The 21,562-nt window shown below is 37.1% G+C and overlaps 1 protein-coding gene across 1 annotated transcript; it reads left to right on the top strand.

Annotated features, from left to right (window-relative positions):
* The first annotated feature begins 1,341 nt into the window (after positions 1-1,341).
* LOC135075668 (odorant receptor Or1-like) lies at positions 1,342-20,921 on the top strand. The gene is made up of 9 exons (XM_063970081.1): positions 1,342-1,359; positions 7,771-7,942; positions 9,256-9,472; positions 10,267-10,377; positions 16,282-16,480; positions 18,678-18,854; positions 19,699-19,803; positions 20,230-20,385; positions 20,749-20,921. Exons 1-9 carry the CDS (start codon positions 1,342-1,344, stop codon positions 20,806-20,808), a joined length of 1,215 nt encoding a protein of 404 aa, XP_063826151.1. The 3' UTR covers positions 20,809-20,921.
* Positions 20,922-21,562: the final 641 nt, after the last annotated feature.

The following is a 21,562-nucleotide window of genomic DNA, read 5'->3' on the forward strand; positions in this document are numbered from 1 at the left end:
TTCTGGCGCAGTCCGGTAAAACCGATTATCATCAGAAATCCGCAAACTTCAGTCGCGCTAAGTACTACGATATTTTCATGTTTGTAATGTATAATTACGACGATTATTTTTAGATATTAGCCTTTAGAAAATAAAGTTGTTTCATAAACCTTTCGCTCCCCCCCGCTTGTGAATTGAACCTCGCAACAGGAAAGACTTTATTCCACTGTTTAGGGTTTTCAGAACAATTTTAAAACTTCATTTTACTTTCTGTTTTCGCGGAAACGAGACATACAACTAAGCAGGGTGCTATTAATCCCACGAAAAATATTAACTTACTCTATTAAATGTGAATCTCTTAGATCTTCAGATCGAAAGAATCAAATCAATAAGGAAAGGAGGCAATGCCTAAGGGCGAGGTAGGCAAATGACAAATTAATGAGTACAATACCTGTATTGTATAGAATTAATGTAATACGTAACAATCGCTTTAACACGTCGTATACATAGCAATGGTCCGCGCAGGTTGTCATCCCAAGTTAGATGTAGTTGGTAACACGGTTCGCCTCCGAATCTCTAGCCAATGTGCTGGTGGTGAGAACTTCACCGGCCAGGGCTGGCAAATATCGGCCTTTAATGTTGTGACAATAGAAATAGGCAAATTTTGCATGGCTGACTATAGTCAAACACTAGCTTTCCGCCCGCGGCTTCGCGTGCGTGGACTACATTATCTACATATTTTACGGAACCCTATTTTTTTTCCAAAATAAAATTTAGCCTATGTTACTCGTGGATATTGTAGCTTTCAAATGGTGAAAGAATTTTTAAAAACGGTCCAGTAATTTTTGAGCCTATTCATTACAACCAAACAAACAAACAAAGTTTTCCTCTTTATAATATTAGTGTAGATGAGGACTTAAGTGTATTTAATTTAATATCTGTAATGACAATGTTTTAGCAAATAAATAATTCTTCTTCAAATTCGACGATTTAATAAATTATTATATGAAACATGAAACATGTAGGCCTAAGATGCGCGCCGCGATAAGCGTTTATCACGCCATTTTATAGATTTTTCCCATACATTTTGACGTCGATAAAGTATTATCATTAAAGGGCTTCATTCACCCATGAGTTGGAACGAAAATATTATGTAAAAACGACATAACATTTGCAAAAAAAAATTGATAACGATGTTCCGTTGATGATAATTATGAGTTTAAATTACCTTCGCGACCGACGACATCGTAAAGGTAGCAGGGAAACGCTGGACGCAGGCCGCTACCAATCGATCAACGTGGAAAGCATTAGGGGAGGCCTATGTTCAGCAGTGGACGTCCTATGGCTGACATGATGATGATGATGATGAAATTACCTTCAGTCTCTTTTCGTAGGTAAAATTAAACATTAAAAAACTACTCGATAACACGACATTAATCGGATAAAATTTTAAAATATGCGGTATATTATGATGAGTCTATTTGTCAAACGTTTGACCCTTATAGGATTTGACCTGCGGTCACTGGCTTCGTACCAAGTACTCGACCTCTCTATCGTTACAGACGTGGACAACCCTATCGAGCCAAGTTGGGCTAAACTTGCAGTATATCTATCTGATTAGGCTCTTAATGAAACGCCCTTGAAATTGACCCGAGATCAGGGTCACAATTTAACTTTGGCAAGATCGCCATCTTTGTAGTTAGGATCATCTCATTTTAGCGTTAATGATTTATCAGGATTCTTGAATTGAATCTGCAACTTTTCCTCAAAAAGGCAACGATTTTTTCTTTTCAGGTGACTAAGCCAAAGAAGAATTGGTTACCTTGTCGTTATTGTAATGCAACTTTTCGAAAGCACGTGCAAAACTGTTTAAAAAAATTCAAACAGTACTTTAGTAACGTTTTATGTATTGAAAAGAGGCAAAATATTTTTAGAGAAAATATGTAATGTTGTTGGTATGCCTCAATAAATAAAGAGGCTATTTGAATACGAAAAAGTTTGAAACTACTTATAGAAACAATTAACAAAGTAATGTAACTTTTAGGTTAAACATTTTTATAGAACAATGCCTAAACTTCTAAAAAATCTAGCCTTTTTCTTAAATCTTCGTGGCTTCGTAGTTACAGGAAACATGAAAGCCATGGGTAGGTCCCGTGAAATGGAATGTTTGGCGCGGCCGGCATAACTTCATTTGTTTCACTCTACTTTGTTGTGTAATTTTGTTATTTTGTGATTGTGAAATTTATAAACGTCTCATCTTTATAGTATTTTTTTTTTGGTACTCGTGTCTTGCCTAAGTACCTAACTATAGTTGAAGTAGTAATTTATCAAGTAAGTTACATGAATGCAAAATAATTTACAATAAGAATATCTCATTTTTCAAATATATATTTTTTAAAACAAAGCATATGTTTTAATCGAATTCGATATTTCAGCAACTCAGATTACATTACTTTGGTGATTTTTTCTACATTTGAAATGCTATCGTTTCCATGTCTGAAAAATGTTGGAACAGCAGAAACCGGCTAGTTTGTTCTGTTCATTATTGGTTTTTGCAATAAAACTTCGCAGCGAGCGATTGCAAGTTAGTTAATTACAACTGAAAAGGTTGGAAAGAAAAGGGCGCGATGCCCTTGTGGGGAAATCCCCATACCATCGATCAGTAAGTACTCAGGTATTAAGAAGCAGCTTGCATTGCATGGAGCTCAGTTACCAGCTGTTAGTAACCTATGAAACATAGTGAAACTACACTGATATTAAATTACAGTGATTGAGTTTCCTGCGCTGCTACTTCTCAGCAGATTATTAGTAGTAGTAGTTAGTAGTGGTAGGTAGATTTAATTAATGTTACTGGCAACGCCGCTCTTGTAGTACGTAGAGTTTTGGGCTGACACTGTGTACGTTTGTTGTCGACACGACAAGAAGAAGAAAAATTGGTAGGGTTAATACTGGGACGTGTAAAAGTGCCTCTTTAAAGTCTTCTTGCTAAAATAAAATGAGTTTTTTGTAATACCAAATTATCGGCTTAATCTATCGTTATGTTTGAGTTCTAGTTCTTTAATTAGTTTTATAGTTTTCATGTTTTTGGAAAAAATATAAATTTAAGATTAAACTTATGGCAAGAATGTTAATGAAACAAGCAAACCACAAGAAACTAGGCTAGGGCGAGATAGTTCGCAGCTTTACACATCATTAGCGCGAAAGCTTTCGTAAATATTTAGCTTTGTCTACGGGGTAACAGGAAGCTCCGTATTCTAAGGGCAGAATGTGTAGTAAAAGGGATGAAAGATACAAAGGTCGGCTGTTTCTGTATTGGAGATCAGTTAAGATGCGTTGAAAGTACGAGTAGATTTCTGTTTTGCCTTAGCCTTTTTAGGACAATACTTAATTATAATTCGATCCAATTTGGAATTACTTGATAAACTCTTGAACCTTGGCCCAGGTTATGTATCTACTGTTACACAGTTTATTTTAGTTTTAGAAGATTAGACATTCTTCTGAAACTTAAACTAAGCTCTTTTGTACTTATGCCGGCCAGAGCGTGTAAGTGTGGTAAATAGCGTCGAGTAAAAGGTACCTACGAGTATCTTGGATTTGATTCCCATTACGGTCAATTTTAAGCGATATTTTCTAATAGTTCTAAACACAATGTAATATTGTGTTACCACCAACAAACTCGAAGTATGCATACTTAAAAGTGCTATTGAAAACCGTTTCATAGCCTCATCTGGCATATTAATTATTATATTTTAATTAAAATAGAAATCGTTGTTGAAATCTCGATGAAATTAAATTCGAAGTTAATTATTGGGACTGGCAAATAATTGTTTTAGGGAACAAACGTTGAAAGGGCCTGATAACTTTGGGAAAAGTTCAGTTGGTTCTAGATAAAGAGCAAGTAACGTTTGCCATCTTTTGAAAGGGTTAACTTTCAAACCACCCAAAGAACCACGTAACGACAGTAGACGTAACAGTCCATCTTTCTCACATGTTTCTGTAGTTTTATGTCAACGAAACGAAAAAAAATGTGATTTCGTTGAACTATTTTTGATGGTAATTTTAGCATTATTAATATTACGGTAAAGTTAGTACAGTAGGTAGGTAAAAGTATTTTGAAAATGGCTGGAATTACATCGATTTACATTACATAAGGTTTACAATGTACTCAATACTGATTTTCAAAATATTTTGAGCGCTTTCTCGGTTGGATATTTTAAACCATTGTTTGACATTAAACTTTACAAACTTTTGAAACTTGAATAAAAAAGTAAACAAGAAAAATTACGAATAACAATAGAAATGCCTCTCAAAGATAAATCGTTGGACTTAGATATCTCACAGAAAAAAATGCCTGTGGCTTTTCACTGAACTCTAGAGAACTTTACAAACTTTTGAAACTTGAATAGCAAAGTTTTCATCACAGGAAAAAATACGAAAAACTTTACAAGTGGCTCTCAAAGATGAATCAGTGGACGTACCTTCCGTTTAAGTAGACGTCAGCGCTCCGGCGACAGCATTCGCAAGTCGAACCTCAGGCGATGGGTCATGGTGCTTCGGAGGTGTCGGGCTGACTGCGGCGGAGGCTCCGCTGCGATCAGGGGCGGAGTCTGCCCCGCCCACTGCAACAAGTGACGCACTAGCAGCACTAAGGGATAGTGCTCATGGGCACTAGTTTTGCAAAAGTTTTTTGGTGGTTCATTCGTTTGTTCCAGCCAAATGACGTCCACTTCTGGACAAAGGCCTCCCCGAGGATTTCCTTCGACCGGTCTTGTGCTACCCGCATCTATTGGCGTTTTGGTGGTACTTTACAGAAAAGAGTTTCGGATGAGCTGTGATCTCCTTCGGTGTTAGAAAATTAGACTCTCTTGACCTGGAAGTAACAGGCTCAATTTCCAGATGAGACACAACATGAACTAACAAATATCTCCCATTCCCATTGAAGTTCTGTTCGAAGGACTGTTTATATCGGAGTAGACCATACGACACAGGCAAATAGATAGTCTGGTAGATCAGAACTACTTACTTGAGACAAACTTAAAATTTGGAGACCCTGAAGCCGTGACTAATAAAGGCAAACGTCAATCTTTGTACTTGCATGGTAGGGTTGAATTTATTATATATATGATTGTCTAATCAGTGAGACGATTTTATGTTTTACTGGGTAGTATGGGCACGTGCATCCTATAGGCCCAATAGTAATTTTAGTATTCATTCTCAGGTAACAGCATCGTGTATTTAAAGATGGAATCAGAGCGTGGATTACGTGAACAACTTCGCGCGACCCCAAACTAGCACGCAAATCTGTGGCATTTAATCTAGCCAAGTATTTGATCTTAAAAAAGTGGGTGTGTCACTAATTCGTGATCCTAATCCCTTTAACCTGCACCAAGCTTTATAATATCGGCTGAAATAAATAAAATCCTGGAGCAGACACGCCTCCGAGCTGTGATCTTCCTAGATTTGACCAATCATCCTACTTTTTGCCCGCGATCATCACTAACTGCGAGCTGAGAAAGCAAAGTATAGCTGGCGCAGCTAACCACTTGTTAGGCAGCTTTAATGGAACTAAATTGACGGAGAATACTTACCTAACAACCTTCTGATTTAATAGCTTTCAGTATACAATTCTGCTTAAGGCAGCGGCAAGTTAAAGGCCTTTGTTTTTATTACGCATTCAGTGCATTTAAGCAAACACTGCTTTTGAACGCTCACGATAGTCAAACTCTACGTCCATTTGCAAAATTGACAAGCGTTAAGTGTACATGAGACTTCCAAAAAACATAATCTCTTCATAATAATAGCGACACAACTTTTAAAATTAGATTTTTTTTCTGTTGAACAACTTTTTATTTTGACTACAATATACAATCACGGAGCGTAAGCTTTTCGAATGGCGAGTAAAGCTTAGCAAACTTAATAGTAATTAAGTTAGTTGGATGCAATTCAGTAAAAAATACTCATTCAATGTTTTACACGCCTTTTCATCCGGCTTCATTGTAGAAGTCATAAAACTCATAACCGATGAAGTAGATAACGTATCACCAAGGCAAGTTTCTGGTAACGATTTGGGAAAAAAACTTGTTTTTGTGTAGCTATGGACGGACATGGTGGTGGTCAGTAGACGATTATAGTGCCAGAATTCCAATAAATACGAGTATAAACATTCACCAACAATTCAGTAGGCGCTAAGCTGTGTCTCATTTTCTTGTGCTTATTGCCTACAAAGAAAGCTTATTTATTACTTAACAACTCATACTGCAGTTCATTATCTTATGACTGTTGAAACATCTTTACACTTCTGTAGGCCTAAGATGCGCGCCGTGATAGGCGGTTATCACGCCATTTTATCGATTTTTCCCATACAAATTGACGTCGATAAAAGTTATCACGGCGCGCATCTTAGGCCTACAGATATATCGTAACATGGCCACGTTTAGGAGTGTGAAATATCTTCTCATCAATACTATGCTCTAAAAAAAGTATGATGGGTATACTTTAATTTACTATATCTTTCAATTGTACAATGGTAGCGTCAGTGTGGGTCAGTCGCCGAGCCCATCTGATAGGTTTGACGGGACATGCGGGTTGCTTATCGCTCATACACATGTTAATCTACTACCCTGTTTAACATAACGAGAAACATATTATTATCTAATACAATTATTACGATGAGTATCAAGATTTGCCAGAAGAAATTCAAGAATTTCAATGCAATTTCAAAAAAATAAGTTTTAATCTCAGTTGTGGGTTCACTTCACACTGTTTTTAATCGTAAAGGTCGTGTTTTACAAGGAAGCAGTGCATTTGCATAAAGTATGAAGCTGGAAGTACATTTTTCAACAAATTTTACAAAGCGGTAGCATATCAAGTCAGTCATGAACACTCTACTATGTAACTTATTTGTAATACATGAAGCTTAAAAAAGATGTAATATTACTTCCAGTATTATTCTGTATAATTCTGTGATAATACTTACTAACACTGTTCATTTTTAAAATATTTATATCATTTAACGAATACCTAAACCCCAGTATAGTCTTCAATGACGGTCCCTAAAATGTCCCAAGGTCACATTTAATTCAATAAACACAGAAATTCAGTGTTTATTGAATTAAAGGCGAGTTGTTTATTTGAAGTCGAATCGAAGGCGATGTTTAAGGTAATAACCTAATAACATAATTATATTTGTGTGTGTAATTCCACATAACACCGGCAATTATCGAGTGCGGAGGAATCAGTGGTTGGGGACCTGTAAGTTTTCATAAATTCGATATTTGGTTTCACCAAGGAAATCAAAAATTTGCATTGATATAATTACTGGAAAAATTATAACTCATGGTTTAATTAGAGATATTCGATTAGACAGGCTAAGAGTAGATTAAGTTTCTTTCTATTACAGTGTTACTCTATTAAGCTGTAGCATAATATACGATATGCATTTTATATGGAAGGCAATGTTATTTCAGGAAACAAAAACTATTAGTAAAACTTTGTAACCGAACAAAATGTTGACAGCCAATGTAAACTGCAATTAAAACATTCGAACTAAAATCGTCATTTGGTTGAATTAAGCTTCATTTGTCTTTGATTCTTTACCAGTGACTGTCTTTCTTCGTACAGTCAGTAAAAGGCAGGTCCAGCAAAAGACCTGCTTTTGCTTATGCCCATTTTTTCTACCAATCCTGTGTAGTCAAGATCACAGGATCATCATATGTGAATAGGCTACGTCAGTGCCTTGGGAAAGTTTAACTGTCATTAGTCCAGTAACGAAACCAATCAAAAGAGTATAAGAGGATCAGAAGGTCTTTAAAAGCAAAAATGATCGTAAAAAATAGCACAACCTCTGTGAGCATGTCTCTGACTGCTCTGAGGCTCGTTGGTTTCTGGATGCCAGAGCATTTTGGAGGGAACAAGAGGATTTTGTACGATTGCTACGGCTTTTTCAGCTTCATGTTCTTGTTAGGTAAGCAGCAGATTTCGTTGAATGTTGTTCGCATGACGTTTGAGTAATTTACTATGATAATGACAATGTGCCCAAGCAACTGCACTCAGGAGGATTTGATGAGTGCTATTGACAACGCCACTCTTGTGGCGGAGTTTTGGGCTAACACTGTGTAGGTTTGTTGTCGACACGAAAAGAAGAAGATGACCATTAATGATTTAAAAAATAGCATATTTAACTCCATAAACTGCAAGAATATGTTTTTCCGAATTTTGTACTAAGTATTTTCACAGGTAATTTACAGAATTGTATTTGTTCTGTATGTACAAACTTAACGTTTATAGCCTGACCAGGAACATAAAAACCCTGGCATAGAGGCGCGTCAATTGCATTTGATAGTGCAACACTGAGTACAGTCGTACCTGTGTTAAATTAATAGGCTAACTTTATGTATCAGATTTCAGGATTACGGGCTAATTTGATATTTTCATAAATTAACGAAAAAATATTATTATAGGTAACCTGGTTTAAATAAATTAAATGAAACCATCAATCGAGCTTGTAGGATTTATTTTATTATTCATCAATAATCAAATTCAGAACTTGAATATTCAACTGCAATGTTTGCTCATGAACGCTTCAAACTGGGTACTTCTTTCCCAATTCCATAAAATTCAACACTTAGAAATTGAAAAAAAAATTTAAAATAGGTAGTTGAAACAAACCACAGCTAATTTTCATAGTGGACTGTACTATGCGATAAACATGTTAGTCAATTTGACAACCTTTGTCGGAAACATTATTTTCAATGAAAATATTGTCCGAACCCTTAGTACTATTTCTCTTCGACAAATACTTTAACACATTGTGAACCACTTTTCTTTCACGACTATAAAAAGATTTTAGCATTTTAATTCACAAAATCAATTGCGCACATTTAAAATAAAGTTTGTTTACACTTTGACAGCAATAGACTGACATGCAAGGTGACATGTCAATGAAGTTTTCAGTTACTGTTGCCATTAAAAGAAATTAGTACCATTAGTTTTCCGCAACATGGCGAGGGTTTTTATGTTCCTGGTCGGGCTATAATATCTTGATTCTTGGTTTTATACATAATAGGTACTTATTAAATTATTAAACGTTTCTTTCATTTAGTCTCATATCTTTCTATGTAAATATTGTTTGAGTAACAACACAAAAGCTTAGAAATATCGTAGTGTGTATTAGAAATATTTAAATTTTCTGTATGTTTCAACGGAACGTTCAAATACTTAGAACCAAATTAATTTAGGTAGGTAGTCTAGATAAAACTTGTCCTTATACAAATCCAGGGACCTACCTCATCATCCAAGCCGTGGACATGTGTATGATATGGGGCGACCTTCCCCTCATGACTGGAGTAGCGTTTGTCCTCTTCACCAACCTGGCACAAGCCACCAAGATCTTCTTCATGGTGTGGAGGAGGAAGCAGGTCCTGACCATCATCAGGGGAGCGGACGAAGTGTTAAGAGCTGTGGACAGTGATGAAGCGAAGGCTATTGTCAAAAGGTATTTCAAGCCATGAAATATCTCTGAAATTTTGTATAGATATTTTAAAATGCGTGTCGTCACTTGACACATTAGAACAGCTCAGTGTGCCATGCTAGTATGTACTGTGACGTCACGCTTCAGATCGATACACTATTCTCGTTTTTTAAGTTTTACAGGTTTTATAGTAAATTTTATTAGCTTTCTATGTAATTATTGTAACAAAATTGAATTTTTGTTCTAGGCCTTTTTATTTCTAAAGTAGGATTTATCTTGTGTACCTTACCTACCTTTAAAGTTATTGTAATTTAAAAAACAGGCCAGTGTAGTTGTTAACGTTTTAAAGCTCTATCCTTAATGTACGAGTATTTTGTATACAGGGTGACTTTGTTATCAGTATCCAAATTTTTTTAATAAGCTCGTTAGAACAATTTGACAATACAACTTTATCGTAATTATTTTTAATTGTGGTATTTTTCGCAAAAAAAAATATTGACAGTCTAATTCGCGGGTGCCTATATCTTAAGTTTTAAAGGTTATTGCTTATTTTCGCTCACCATTCTGTCTATTAAGCTTTGCAGTTAACTGTGTGTACATTTTTTTCCACAAACGAAGCAAATTTTCCACGTGAGTCAATTTGGAAACAGCGCGCAGCGGATGAAAATAATTAAATATGGAGAAAAAAGTTTTGTTTTCTTTACGTAGATCAATTAAGTTACTGATTCTGAGTCGATCCTGAAAATTTGGATACTGATACAAAAATCACCCTGTATTGAACACCGGTATTATGAGCATTATGTTGTCTGTAACTTTAGTTGCAGCCGCGAGACCACGTTTCTGCACATTGTCTACAACTGCTTGACGCTGGTCACGATGGTCGGCTGGGGAACCAGTGCGGAGAAGAACCAGCTACCCTTGAGAGCTTGGTTTGTATTAGCCTAGGCGCAGACCATCGACTTTTAGAGTAGGCGCACACCGTTGATTTTTAGTTGGCCGATAGTTGTGCCCGATTTTAAATTGTATGAAGAATCGGCCAAATCGAATCGGCGTAGTGTGCGCACTCCCATACATGCCCATACTGATCAACTGCCCAACTAAACTATCGGCCGACGAAAAATCAACGGTGTGCGCCTACTCTTAGTTAGCCGATAGTTGGGTCGGGCTGTTAATCAGTATGGAGATGTATTATGAAAGTGCGCACATTAAGTACACCGATTGATTTTACATACAAATTAGAATCGAGTCCAACCATCGGCCGACTAAAAATCGGTGGTCTGCGCCTAGGCTTCGTCATCAGGGTAGTTGACACTATTAACCGTGCAATTCAAGACATCTTAATAGCCCATTCATTTATTTATTTTATAGGAAGATTTAACAATAACATTATCCGTTTAATACAACTCATAATTATTAACTAATCTAGATAGCATGATTTTCATTTCTGGTCTGAAACCGCAATAAGTTTTCAATTAACTGTAAAATATCATCTCATCGTACTTCACCTTCCTCCCGGACCGCCGTCAAGTAAACACGTCTCGAAATTAGTGTAATTTTAATAGAAAAATCAATATTTTTAACATTTAAATCACAACTTAAAAAATAGGAGTGCATAACAAGTCAGGAGGTATCACCACCGAGCAAGCATCTACCGGAAAGTGACTACTCCGCGCCGTAGCATTACTCACCGCTGACTCCGCCCACCTCGTAGCAAGTGCTACGAAGCGATCTACGGCACGCTACAGGTACGACTGCTTATACTTTCCTGTGATCCTGGTACTTCGATCTCACATCGCAAGTTCGCAACATGCCGCTTAAACGCACACCGCCGAAAGGGGCTCACTCTGACGCAGGGGACGCATTTGACAAGACTTTGAGTATTGAGTCGCTTCCGGCCTCGGGCTCGGCTCCTGATTTGAGTACAATAGGACAAGATAATAATATACGGAAACGAAAACATGACGATATATCATGCATAAAAAGTTTTATGGAAGAGATCCGCAATATGCTTGACAAATCAGCGGAGCAGAATAATAAGAAATTCCTCTCAATTGAATCTAAAATGACTGAAATCATTAGCCAAAATAATAATATTGTGACATCGATCGAATTCGTCTCTAAAAAATATGATGAACTCCAATCTCAAATGCAGGAGGCCGCGAATGAGAGAAAAACTGACCGCTTGTATATCAGGCAACTGGAGTCAAGGATAGAGACTCTGGAGCGCACTCTTTATTCGACAAGGTTGGAGCTGAAAAATGTTCCTAAGAAAGAGAACGAAGTTAAGGACGATTTATGCGATGTCATAATAAAAACGGGAAATGTTTTGGGCGTTCAGGTTCAGCAGCAGGAGATAAAAGAAGTCTTTCGCACCAGAAGCAAGTCAGATAAGCCAGGCACAGTGGTGGTGGATTTTGTTAGTGCTGTAAAGAGAGACAAAATTATAAAAAAAACCCGCGAATATAATCGCAAAAACAGCTCAAACAAATTCAATACTAAACTTCTCTCATTTGATGGACCTGAGAAACCGATTTTCATTTCTGAAAGCCTGTCGCCGAGAGGACATCAGCTGTTTCGTCTGGCTCGTGACTTTGCTGCTGAAAATTCTTATAAATTTTGCTGGATATCATACGGGAAAATTTACCTTCGACGGGATTCGAATGAACGGTTTATACTTGTGGACTCCGAGGATGCTCTTTCTAAATTACGTCTAGAAAAGTGACTAGTTGCTTCACCTCAACCGCTACTTTCATACCAACCTATCTTATATTTGGAAACATTTATTGTTTTTGATTCAATAATTTTTTTAAGTACACGCATGAAAACACTAATCCCACACATTAAAACCAACACTTTACACATCCAAACACAAATTTACCACATTATTACACACTTAGTAAATAACAAGATACAATTTTTACACACCAAAACACTTATTTACACAAACACTAATGAGCTATATTTAAAAAATTTAATAACAAATAACCTTGTAACTTTGGACATATTTTTGCACACACTCTGGTCTATAACTTATTCAAAATCAAATCATGCTTTTATACCAGTTGCATTCAAGCTGATCTTAGGTATAGCCTTGGTTTTTTGCGGATCGATAAAAATATTTATAATCTGCTGGGTCATCTTGCATCTCAGTTTCCACCACATTTCTTCTCTGATATTTAATGTATGTGATGAAAGTTATATTAATCGTAACAGGCCTTGAACAAATGACGAACAATATATCTGAGGATATTGATAATATTACTGTGGCGACAGCTCATCTTTGTGACACTGACTCATGCAGTAAAATAATTAAGGCAAGAGGTAATCATTCTTTAAACATTATCACTCAAAATATTCGTAGTATTTACAGGAATTTCAATGACTTTTGTGCTCACCTTGCCAGACTTGATTTTGAAAATGATGTCATTGTTTTGACGGAATGCTGGCTTAGTGAATACAAATTGCCACCGACTCTTGATAACTATAAATGTTACTATTCTAAAAAATATTTGAACCAAAATGATGGAATTGTTATATACATAAAGGAAGATCTCAGATGTACTGTTGAAGAACCAGACCCGATTGGTGCTAACTTCATGGTGCTAAATATTGTCCCAGATATTGTCATAGTTTGTACTTATAGGTCACCATCTATATATAACACTGATGGTTTTCTTCAATCGCTAGAAAACATAATTATGCCAATACGTGCAGATAATATTGTCTTGATAGGCGATGTTAACATTGATATAAAGATAGGTAGCAGCGATAGAAATAGCTCCTCATATCTTAATCTTTCCGCTGAGCTTGGTCTACTTCCGGGACATTCCTTTCCAACAAGATTAAATAACTGCCTAGATCACATATTGATAAAATCCCGTATGTCAGCAACAGTAATTGTAATTAATTCCACAATAACTGATCACGCCTCAATTATACTCAATTTAGATAGGGAAAAATCTAAAATGTCTTGTAATCCTTACTCCATTAAATGTAACCTCGTGGACGCCTTAGATCATCTTAAACAGGTGGATTTCTCATTTGTAACATCATTCTCAAGTGTTGAAGAGATTGCACAATCATTTGTCGATAAGCTTTCTTTTGCTGTAACTAGTAATACGAGGGAAATTAGAATCCCTAGAAGAAAAAGAACTATAAAGAACTGGATCACCCCGGGTTTGCTTAGATGCATCAAACATCGTGATAAACTACATGAAAGGGCCAGGGCCCATCCTAGTAGCACCGAAGCGGAAACCTGCTATAAGCGATACAGAAATTTCTGTAACTCGCTCATTAAGAAAGTCAAAACCCAATACGACAGATCTTTGATCTATACCGCTAAGAATAATAAACAAACCTGGTCTGCTATCAAATCAATTATTGACGCACCTAACAAAAAATCAAATCTTGACGAACTTTTACGCCTGTCAGATGACCCCGATAAATCTGTTAGTTGTGTCAATGGTTTCTTTGCAAGCATTGGTAAGGATTTGGCTGATAAAATTGCACGCCCGAGGGATACTGGAGATTTAACTTCTTTTAGAGCTTCATTTTTGACCAATTCTATGGGCATGTTACCACCTGATGAAGCTGAAACTGAATCAATCATTTTAAATCTAAAGACTGACTGTGCGGTGGGGTATGATTCAATTCCTAATAAATTCTTAAAAATGGCAAAGGATATTATTGTTCCACCACTCACTATTGTTCTGAGATTCTGCTTCGATCATGGTGTCTTCCCCAGAGCCTTTAAGAAAGCGCTTATTACACCAGTCCACAAGGGTGGGAGTCGAGACAGTGTTACGAATTATAGGCCAATATCAGTACTTACCTCATTGTCAAAAATTCTTGAAACTATGTTAAATAGGAGATTAATGTCGTTTTTGGAAAATAACAGAATTTTATCAGATTGTCAATTTGGATTCAGGCCTAAAAAAAGTACGGAAGATGCTGTGCGTACACTTGTAGATTTTGTTTCTCATAATTTGGATTGCAAACGTAAGTGTATTGGTATATTCCTGGACCTCGCCAAGGCTTTCGACACTGTTTCGATTCCTGGGCTTGTGGACAAGCTAGAGCGGATTGGAATAAGAGGTAACGCGCTTTCTATTTACTCTAGTTTCCTTCGTGACCGTGTCCAGCAGGTCAAGATAGGAAGATATATCAGCAGGGAAGAGTATGTATCCTATGGAGTCCCGCAAGGTAGTATCCTGGGTCCGAGTCTATTCTTGATATACATCAATGATCTATGCCAAATGTCGCTTGATTCTGGCAAAGTCATCACATACGCTGATGACACGGCACTTGTGTTTCATGGATTGACTTGGGACGAGGTGCGGGGTAGGGCTGAGGTTGGTGTGCGCAAGGTGATTGAATGGCTTAATCGAAACTTGCTAACACTAAATCTTTCCAAAACTACCTTCTTACAATTTTCAGCCTCTAAGGTGCAATCTAGTGATTTATTCATCAAAGCTCACTCTTGTGACGTTAAATTTGAGAATTCGTGCACATGCCTTTCTATTGTAAAATCCTCTTCCATTAAATATCTCGGTGTTTTACTAGATTACCGACTTAACTGGCAACAACATATTGAGCTACTTACATCACGTACTCGAAAACTCATTTGGGTTTTCAAGAGGCTAAGGTATGCGGCCAATTTAGACCTTTTGCGAAAAGTGTACTTTGCATTAGCACAATCAGTTCTTGGCTATTGTATTGTCGTTTGGGGAGGCGCCTGCAAATCTCACATGATCCAAATTGAAAGAGCACAGAGATCCTTGCTAAAAACAATGACTTTTAGCCCCTTCAGATTTTCGACTGTTGCCTTGTATCAAAAGTGTTCTGTCCTAACTGTAAGGCAACTATTCTTTTTGCGGACTATTACCAGACAACATCAATTCACTCCATACATCGCTGAGAGAACTAGTGGGAGGCGTGTAATCAAGAATGTAATTGAAGTGCCCAAGTGTCGAACTGCATTGGCCAGTCGACAAAGTTACTTTCTATCCATTTATTTATATAATCAAGCCAACAAACTTCTGAACTTTTATCCTGGTACTGTATATGAATGCAAAATTAAAGTAACAAACTGGCTGCTTACGCTTGACTACCAGAAGACTGAGGAACTTTTAAAAGTACGTTTTTAGCTCACACAGAAATAATTTGCTCTTATACACACACACACACACACACCACACACACCCACACACACACACACACACACCACACACACACGCACACACACGCCGATACACCTTAAACTCATACACCTCACAATGTACTATTTTATCAGTTTTTTTGTTTGTGAACATTGTTTAAGATTCAATCTTTATTAACACTTTTAATTTTTCTTTGTTTATGATCTGTGGAAGAGGGCGCTGATCTTCTGAGATACAGGTATTCTATACCTAGTTCGGAAATCAGAGTTCTTTTAAAGTCTCTGTATTATGTTACAATTAATAAAGAAATTTATTATTATTATATTAATATACTTCAGCGTGCATATTAAGACATCAGTGATTGATTTATAGGTCTGCCTACAGTTCTGTAAAGTGATGCGGTGAACTTTACTACTCAGTGATTTTCTACAAGCTTATTGTCCCATCATATTTTGACGTAATGAATCACTATTCACGATACCTAAGTATTATCTTATTTTACAGTTGTACTAATAAATCATAGGTATTTAATTTTTAGCGTTAATTTTAGGGTTCATCCAGTGTCTAAGTAGCTCAGTTGGAAGAGCAGTCGCCCGGCAAGCGGAAGGTCGTGGGTTCAATTCCCGCCTTAGGCAGTTCGATTTTTTCAAGTTATTTATAATTTTCAAATCATAGGTATCCATACAACACATCAAAATCTCCAGCCTACGAGTTGACCTACATGCACCAGATCGGGGCGCTATGCGTCGCAGCCTTCCTCAACGTATGCAAGGACTCGCTGGTGACGTCACTGATCGCGCAGTGCCGCTGTCGGCTGAGGCTGCTGGGTCTATCGCTGAGGAGTCTGTGCAAGGACCTGCATGCTTCTGGAAAGGTAACGTGGATTGAATAGGATAGAAGAAATTAAGATAGATGTTGCGCACAATGAAGCTTTTTTGGTACGATATTAGCATTTAAGAACAAAATAACAACAATGTTAACAACATTGATGTGTTCCGGTAGTTAGAGGTAAGATAGCCAGTTCCTCCGTGGTTGAGGATTCCGGGTGAAGCTCGCTTCCACCTTCGGCCTGATCGGCTTACCATCAGGTGAGATACAGGCCAAGAGCTTCCTCGTAGTGGATAACAAAAAAAAAAAAGTTGTCTGGTGCCCATAGTACAAGCTTTGCTTAGTTTGGGACTAGAAGCGTAGTGTAAAATGTCCAAGGATATTTATATTTATTTATTATTATTATTATAATAACCTCCAGGACCATTTTTAGCTTTTAGAAATTATTTATGTAATATAACATAGTTATTATGGTTTTTAAGTTATACTTGCAAGTTGTAACTTCAATTGGATCAAATACTACGGGAAAAGTTAATTTCATTATATTCGTATTATTTTCACATAATCGTACCTACATTTTTATGCGTTATTACTAATTTTGAACAATACAAAAGAACTAAATAATAGCCTAGTAGGCTATATACTAGGAATTCGTAGCAAATCCTGCCATCTACGACAGCGGCTACGGATGAGAACTACGAGCTTTCGTAGCGGTGTAGCTCGCGTAGTCGTAAGTTCGTAGGCTCGTAGCGAGTTTTCGTAGCGCATTCAGTACTCCCAACATTTCATAGATGGCGCTTTTTAGATTTAAGATTTGGAAATTGTATTGACACAATATTTTTCTATACTGTATAGGACTTTTTTTTAATTCGATAATAAAATAATATGCGCTATTTTTTTTCCAATTGTAATAAAAGTAAACGGGTGTAATAAAGTAAGTAAAATAAATGCGTATCTAATTTAAACCTTCTTATTGAAATTTTCCAATGCTTTATTGCATAGTCTTTCTTCACATCGCTTAGGCTGAGTTGCACCACCTAACTTTGACCGTAACTATAACGATAACCGGTGTTTTGTATGGAGTTTGACAGATTTTTGACGTTTGTCAAAATTACAGTAGATGGTGCAACCCAGCCTTAGGATATAAAGAAATCTATAGCCAGTATTTGAGTTAATTAAAACTTATGTCTTATACAGTGTGTTTGGGATAGGGCTAGCGATAAATAACACAGGTCAACAAAAAAAAATTTTTTTTTTGCGCATGGATTTTACTTATTATATTCTGATTATATAAGCAAATTTATATAAAAAAGTGCGATTACAAATCGAAAATATTTGCTTTTTAAGAAGTTATAGCGATTTGAATTTTCCATCTTCATAGTAGAAGGTCTCTAAAGATGCACGTCACATTCTCATTGGGATATATTTAAAGATAATTATGGGGGCTTATTCGCAAGAACAAGAGGCACGCTTTCATCAAAATATAGTGGGATTTGAAAGACGACGTTACCAAGGCCAGTATACTGAAAGCATCATAGGGTTAGATTTTTATGAGAAAAATCTTCTATGGAACGTGAGAGGAGATTAGAACTTTTCATTTTTAATAAATATTTGGACTCTATTTTAAATTTTCTCTTGTGAGAATGAATTTTAAATGGATGTTTGGTATGTTTTAATAATTAGAAAGAATGGAAGAAAGAAAAAAAAATATTTGGCAACAAATTAAATCATCTCTATGTTCATGTTTCATACATTCATTAATATGATTTTTTCTATTTTTTACACATAAAAGCAAATTCAGAACAATTTTTTGTTGTTTTTCTTATTTCTAGGTATTAAAGCAATAAAAATAAGCTATGCATAACCCGTGCGCAAAAATGCTGTAGACAGTTGTAATTTAAGACGATGCTATTATGACAATTTTATCGACAAAAATGCCCCTAAAAACGTGCCCGTCAAAACTGTATTTTTTTGATAAAAACTTAAATACAATTTTTTTTTTTTAAGTTTTTTAGTCATTATTTTTCATTTTTGTTTTTTTTAATGGCACATATTATTGGCTTACAAATGCAATTTTTTATTTATCTGTAAGACATAAGAAATACAAACAATTTTTAGAAAAAATTAAGCCCCCCATTCCAAGAGGAGGGCCCACTATGGGGGCATTTTGTCGATAAAATTGACATCACAACATCGCCTTGAATTATCGATAGCCCTATCCCAAGCACACTGTATATTGTCAGCAATACACCGCCGAGCAAGAGGCCATAGTACGCGCGCGCCTCTGCGCTTGCGTGAGAGAACACCAGGCGGCGCTGGAGGCTGCACAACAGATCCAGGACGTCTTCTCCGAACAGACCTTCGCCCAGTTCAACGTGTCGCTGGTCATCATCTGTGTGACGGCGTTCCAGTTAGTGTCGGTAAATATTGAGCTTTTTCTTTTAATCGCTCTTGAACAAACGCTTTCTGCTAGCAGACTCTCTTATAGGCTCTTGTGTCGCTAATTTCTTCCTCTGTAAATTTGCCTGGGCGACCAGGTATCTTCTGGTGGGGCAGCCTATCACGGAGCGAGTTGGGACCTCTACAGTGTGGTTACAATTTAAATCACAACTCTGGTGTATCATGAGACCACATAGAAAAGATCACTAGGGTTTTTTTCTAGTGACAAAATGATGTAGGCTCAGATTTATAGTCTAGCAAGAAATATATAAAGTAGTGAGCTTAGTGATAGTACGTACCCGCCTCTGCGCATGCGTGAGGGAACACCAGGCGGCGCTGGAGGCTGCAAAGCAGATCCAGGACGTCTTCTCCGAGCAGACCTTCGCCCAGTTCAACGTGTCGCTGGTCATCATCTGTGTCACGGCGTTCCAGCTTGTATCGGTAAATACGGTATGTTTTTTTTCGACCTAAAAATGCATGAAACTGCATACTCGCCAGCCCGGGGGAGCCGATGAGTTATGTGGGGCTCTCCTCGCCTGCACCGAGAAAGCATCTGTTTCGACTTCTACTGCGGCTGAGGGCAATCTTTTGTCCTCAGCGTATGGTCCGCTGCCTTTCCTCATCATCATCATCATTTCAGCCATAGGACGTCCACTGCTGAACATAGGCCTCCCCCAATGCTTTCCACGTTGATCGATTGGTAGCGGCCTGCGTCCAGCGCTTCCCTGCTACCTTTCCTACCGCTGAGCAAAGTAGACATGTTCATTCTTCCTATCCTACTCCAAGTAATATGATAAATGTGAATGTTTATGTGCTTTGTTACAGCAAACTGGAAATCTCGTCCGACTTATGTCAATGGGCACCTATCTGGTGAACATGATGTACCAGGTGTTTCTATACTGCTACCAGGGCAACCAGCTTTCAGAAGAGGTTCGTGTCACCACATGTACATCGCAGTTTGGCAATAAACTTTTGAGTATTGAGTGTTATTTTTACATAAATTACTACAACGTGTCATCGCCTGAAATTCAAACTGGATCATGAGCCCCTTGAAACCAAAGAATTTTTCAGTCTCAGCCAGTCAAATTTTTTATGCACAGTCCAACTACAACGAATCGTCCCATCAGTGACATTGACAGGGGGCATCACCGTCGATACCGGATCGCTGGTTCCGATTTTTGCCATGTTGGAAACTATGTAGTTGAACGATGGTGGCGCCTTCCTATCAATGAGTTTAGTGGAACAGTTCAGTGTAGGTCATAAACAAAATAGTGATTCTTTAACTACCGTTAGATATCTCAGTAAGGACTTCGATGAAATAACTCGGTCAACTCTATCATTATTTACTTCTCGCAGAGTGCTATGATAGCCGGTTCAGCGTACGAGTGCCCGTGGTACCTGATGTCGATATCGCTTCGACGATCGCTGCTGATCGTCATGATCCGCACGCGGCGCATCAGCAAGATCACCGCTGGGGGCTTCACTACGCTATCACTGGCTTCTTTTATGGCGGTATGTACTTATTGTGTTATTTACATACTATAGGTGTAACACATATGTAATTGAGTCAGTGCCTGAGGTTTGCGAGCGGCACGGGAGAGGTGAAATATTATGACGCGACAGAGCATAGAAGTTTGAAACCCAGCTGAAGTTTCGCTGAAGTGTGACGTCACAGAAATCTCCTTCTAAGTTATAAATGCGCTGGAACTGTAGTGTGAAACATAAATAGCGTTCTTTATTAAAATAAGTCTTCGCTACCAAAAAATACCATCGAGTTTATCAGTAAGAAAAGTTCGTAATCTTAAGATTAGAAAACGTTGTTTATATTTGCACCTTTATCGACAATAAAATATCAAATTATTTTCTTTGTTTCAGATAATAAAAGCATCGTATTCCTTATTTACACTGCTGCAGCAAGTGGAAGGGAAAAAATAAAATAACTCCTTTATGTTACAAGTAGTTTTGAGTAGGAAAACGCATAGTCCACACAATAATAGTGCAAGCTTTGCTTAGTTTGGCATAATGTACAAGGATATTAACATATTTATTTTTAATTTACGAGTACATACATAATATAAAACCTAACAAATGTATGCATGGTGTTTCTTGATAAAATTTCAGTTAAGTTATTATCAAATCTTACTATTTATTTATTTATTTTATTATGTACCCAATAAAGTTGATCTGAGACCTAGCAAGTGACCTGTGAAAACCTGTAGTTTATCGTAGTTTACCTGACACAAAAACAAAAATATTTTATTCAATTTTGACCAGTATTTTGGCAATTGTGGACAACTACATTAATACCTAACAGAAATTAGACCCTCAGTCGTTTATTTCCCAAGGCTTCTCGAAACGTTTCCCTTTCATTAACATGTCATTTACGATTGCCAGCAATTAGTACTCTGTATTGACAAATGACAATCAATAGGACAACTTAATTAATGTATTGCTTGGATTGTACCAATTAACAGTTTAACATAAAATTAGCGTAAAGGTAGGGCACATACAAGTTTTGTGTGTATTTTTTTGTCCTCGCTGTGAGCTTAATGGTTTAAGTTTTGGACTACAATGCGGCTGAGGAGTTTGCATTTTGGTTTTACAAACTATTTAGGAAAACATTTTAATCTAAATGTAATTTTATTGAACGCAAAGAACTCGATCAATCTCGTACCAACTTATATTCAGG

The sequence above is a fragment of the Ostrinia nubilalis genome, chromosome 10 (genome assembly GCF_963855985.1).
Source record: "Ostrinia nubilalis chromosome 10, ilOstNubi1.1, whole genome shotgun sequence".
Lineage (NCBI taxonomy): Eukaryota > Metazoa > Arthropoda > Insecta > Lepidoptera > Crambidae > Ostrinia > Ostrinia nubilalis.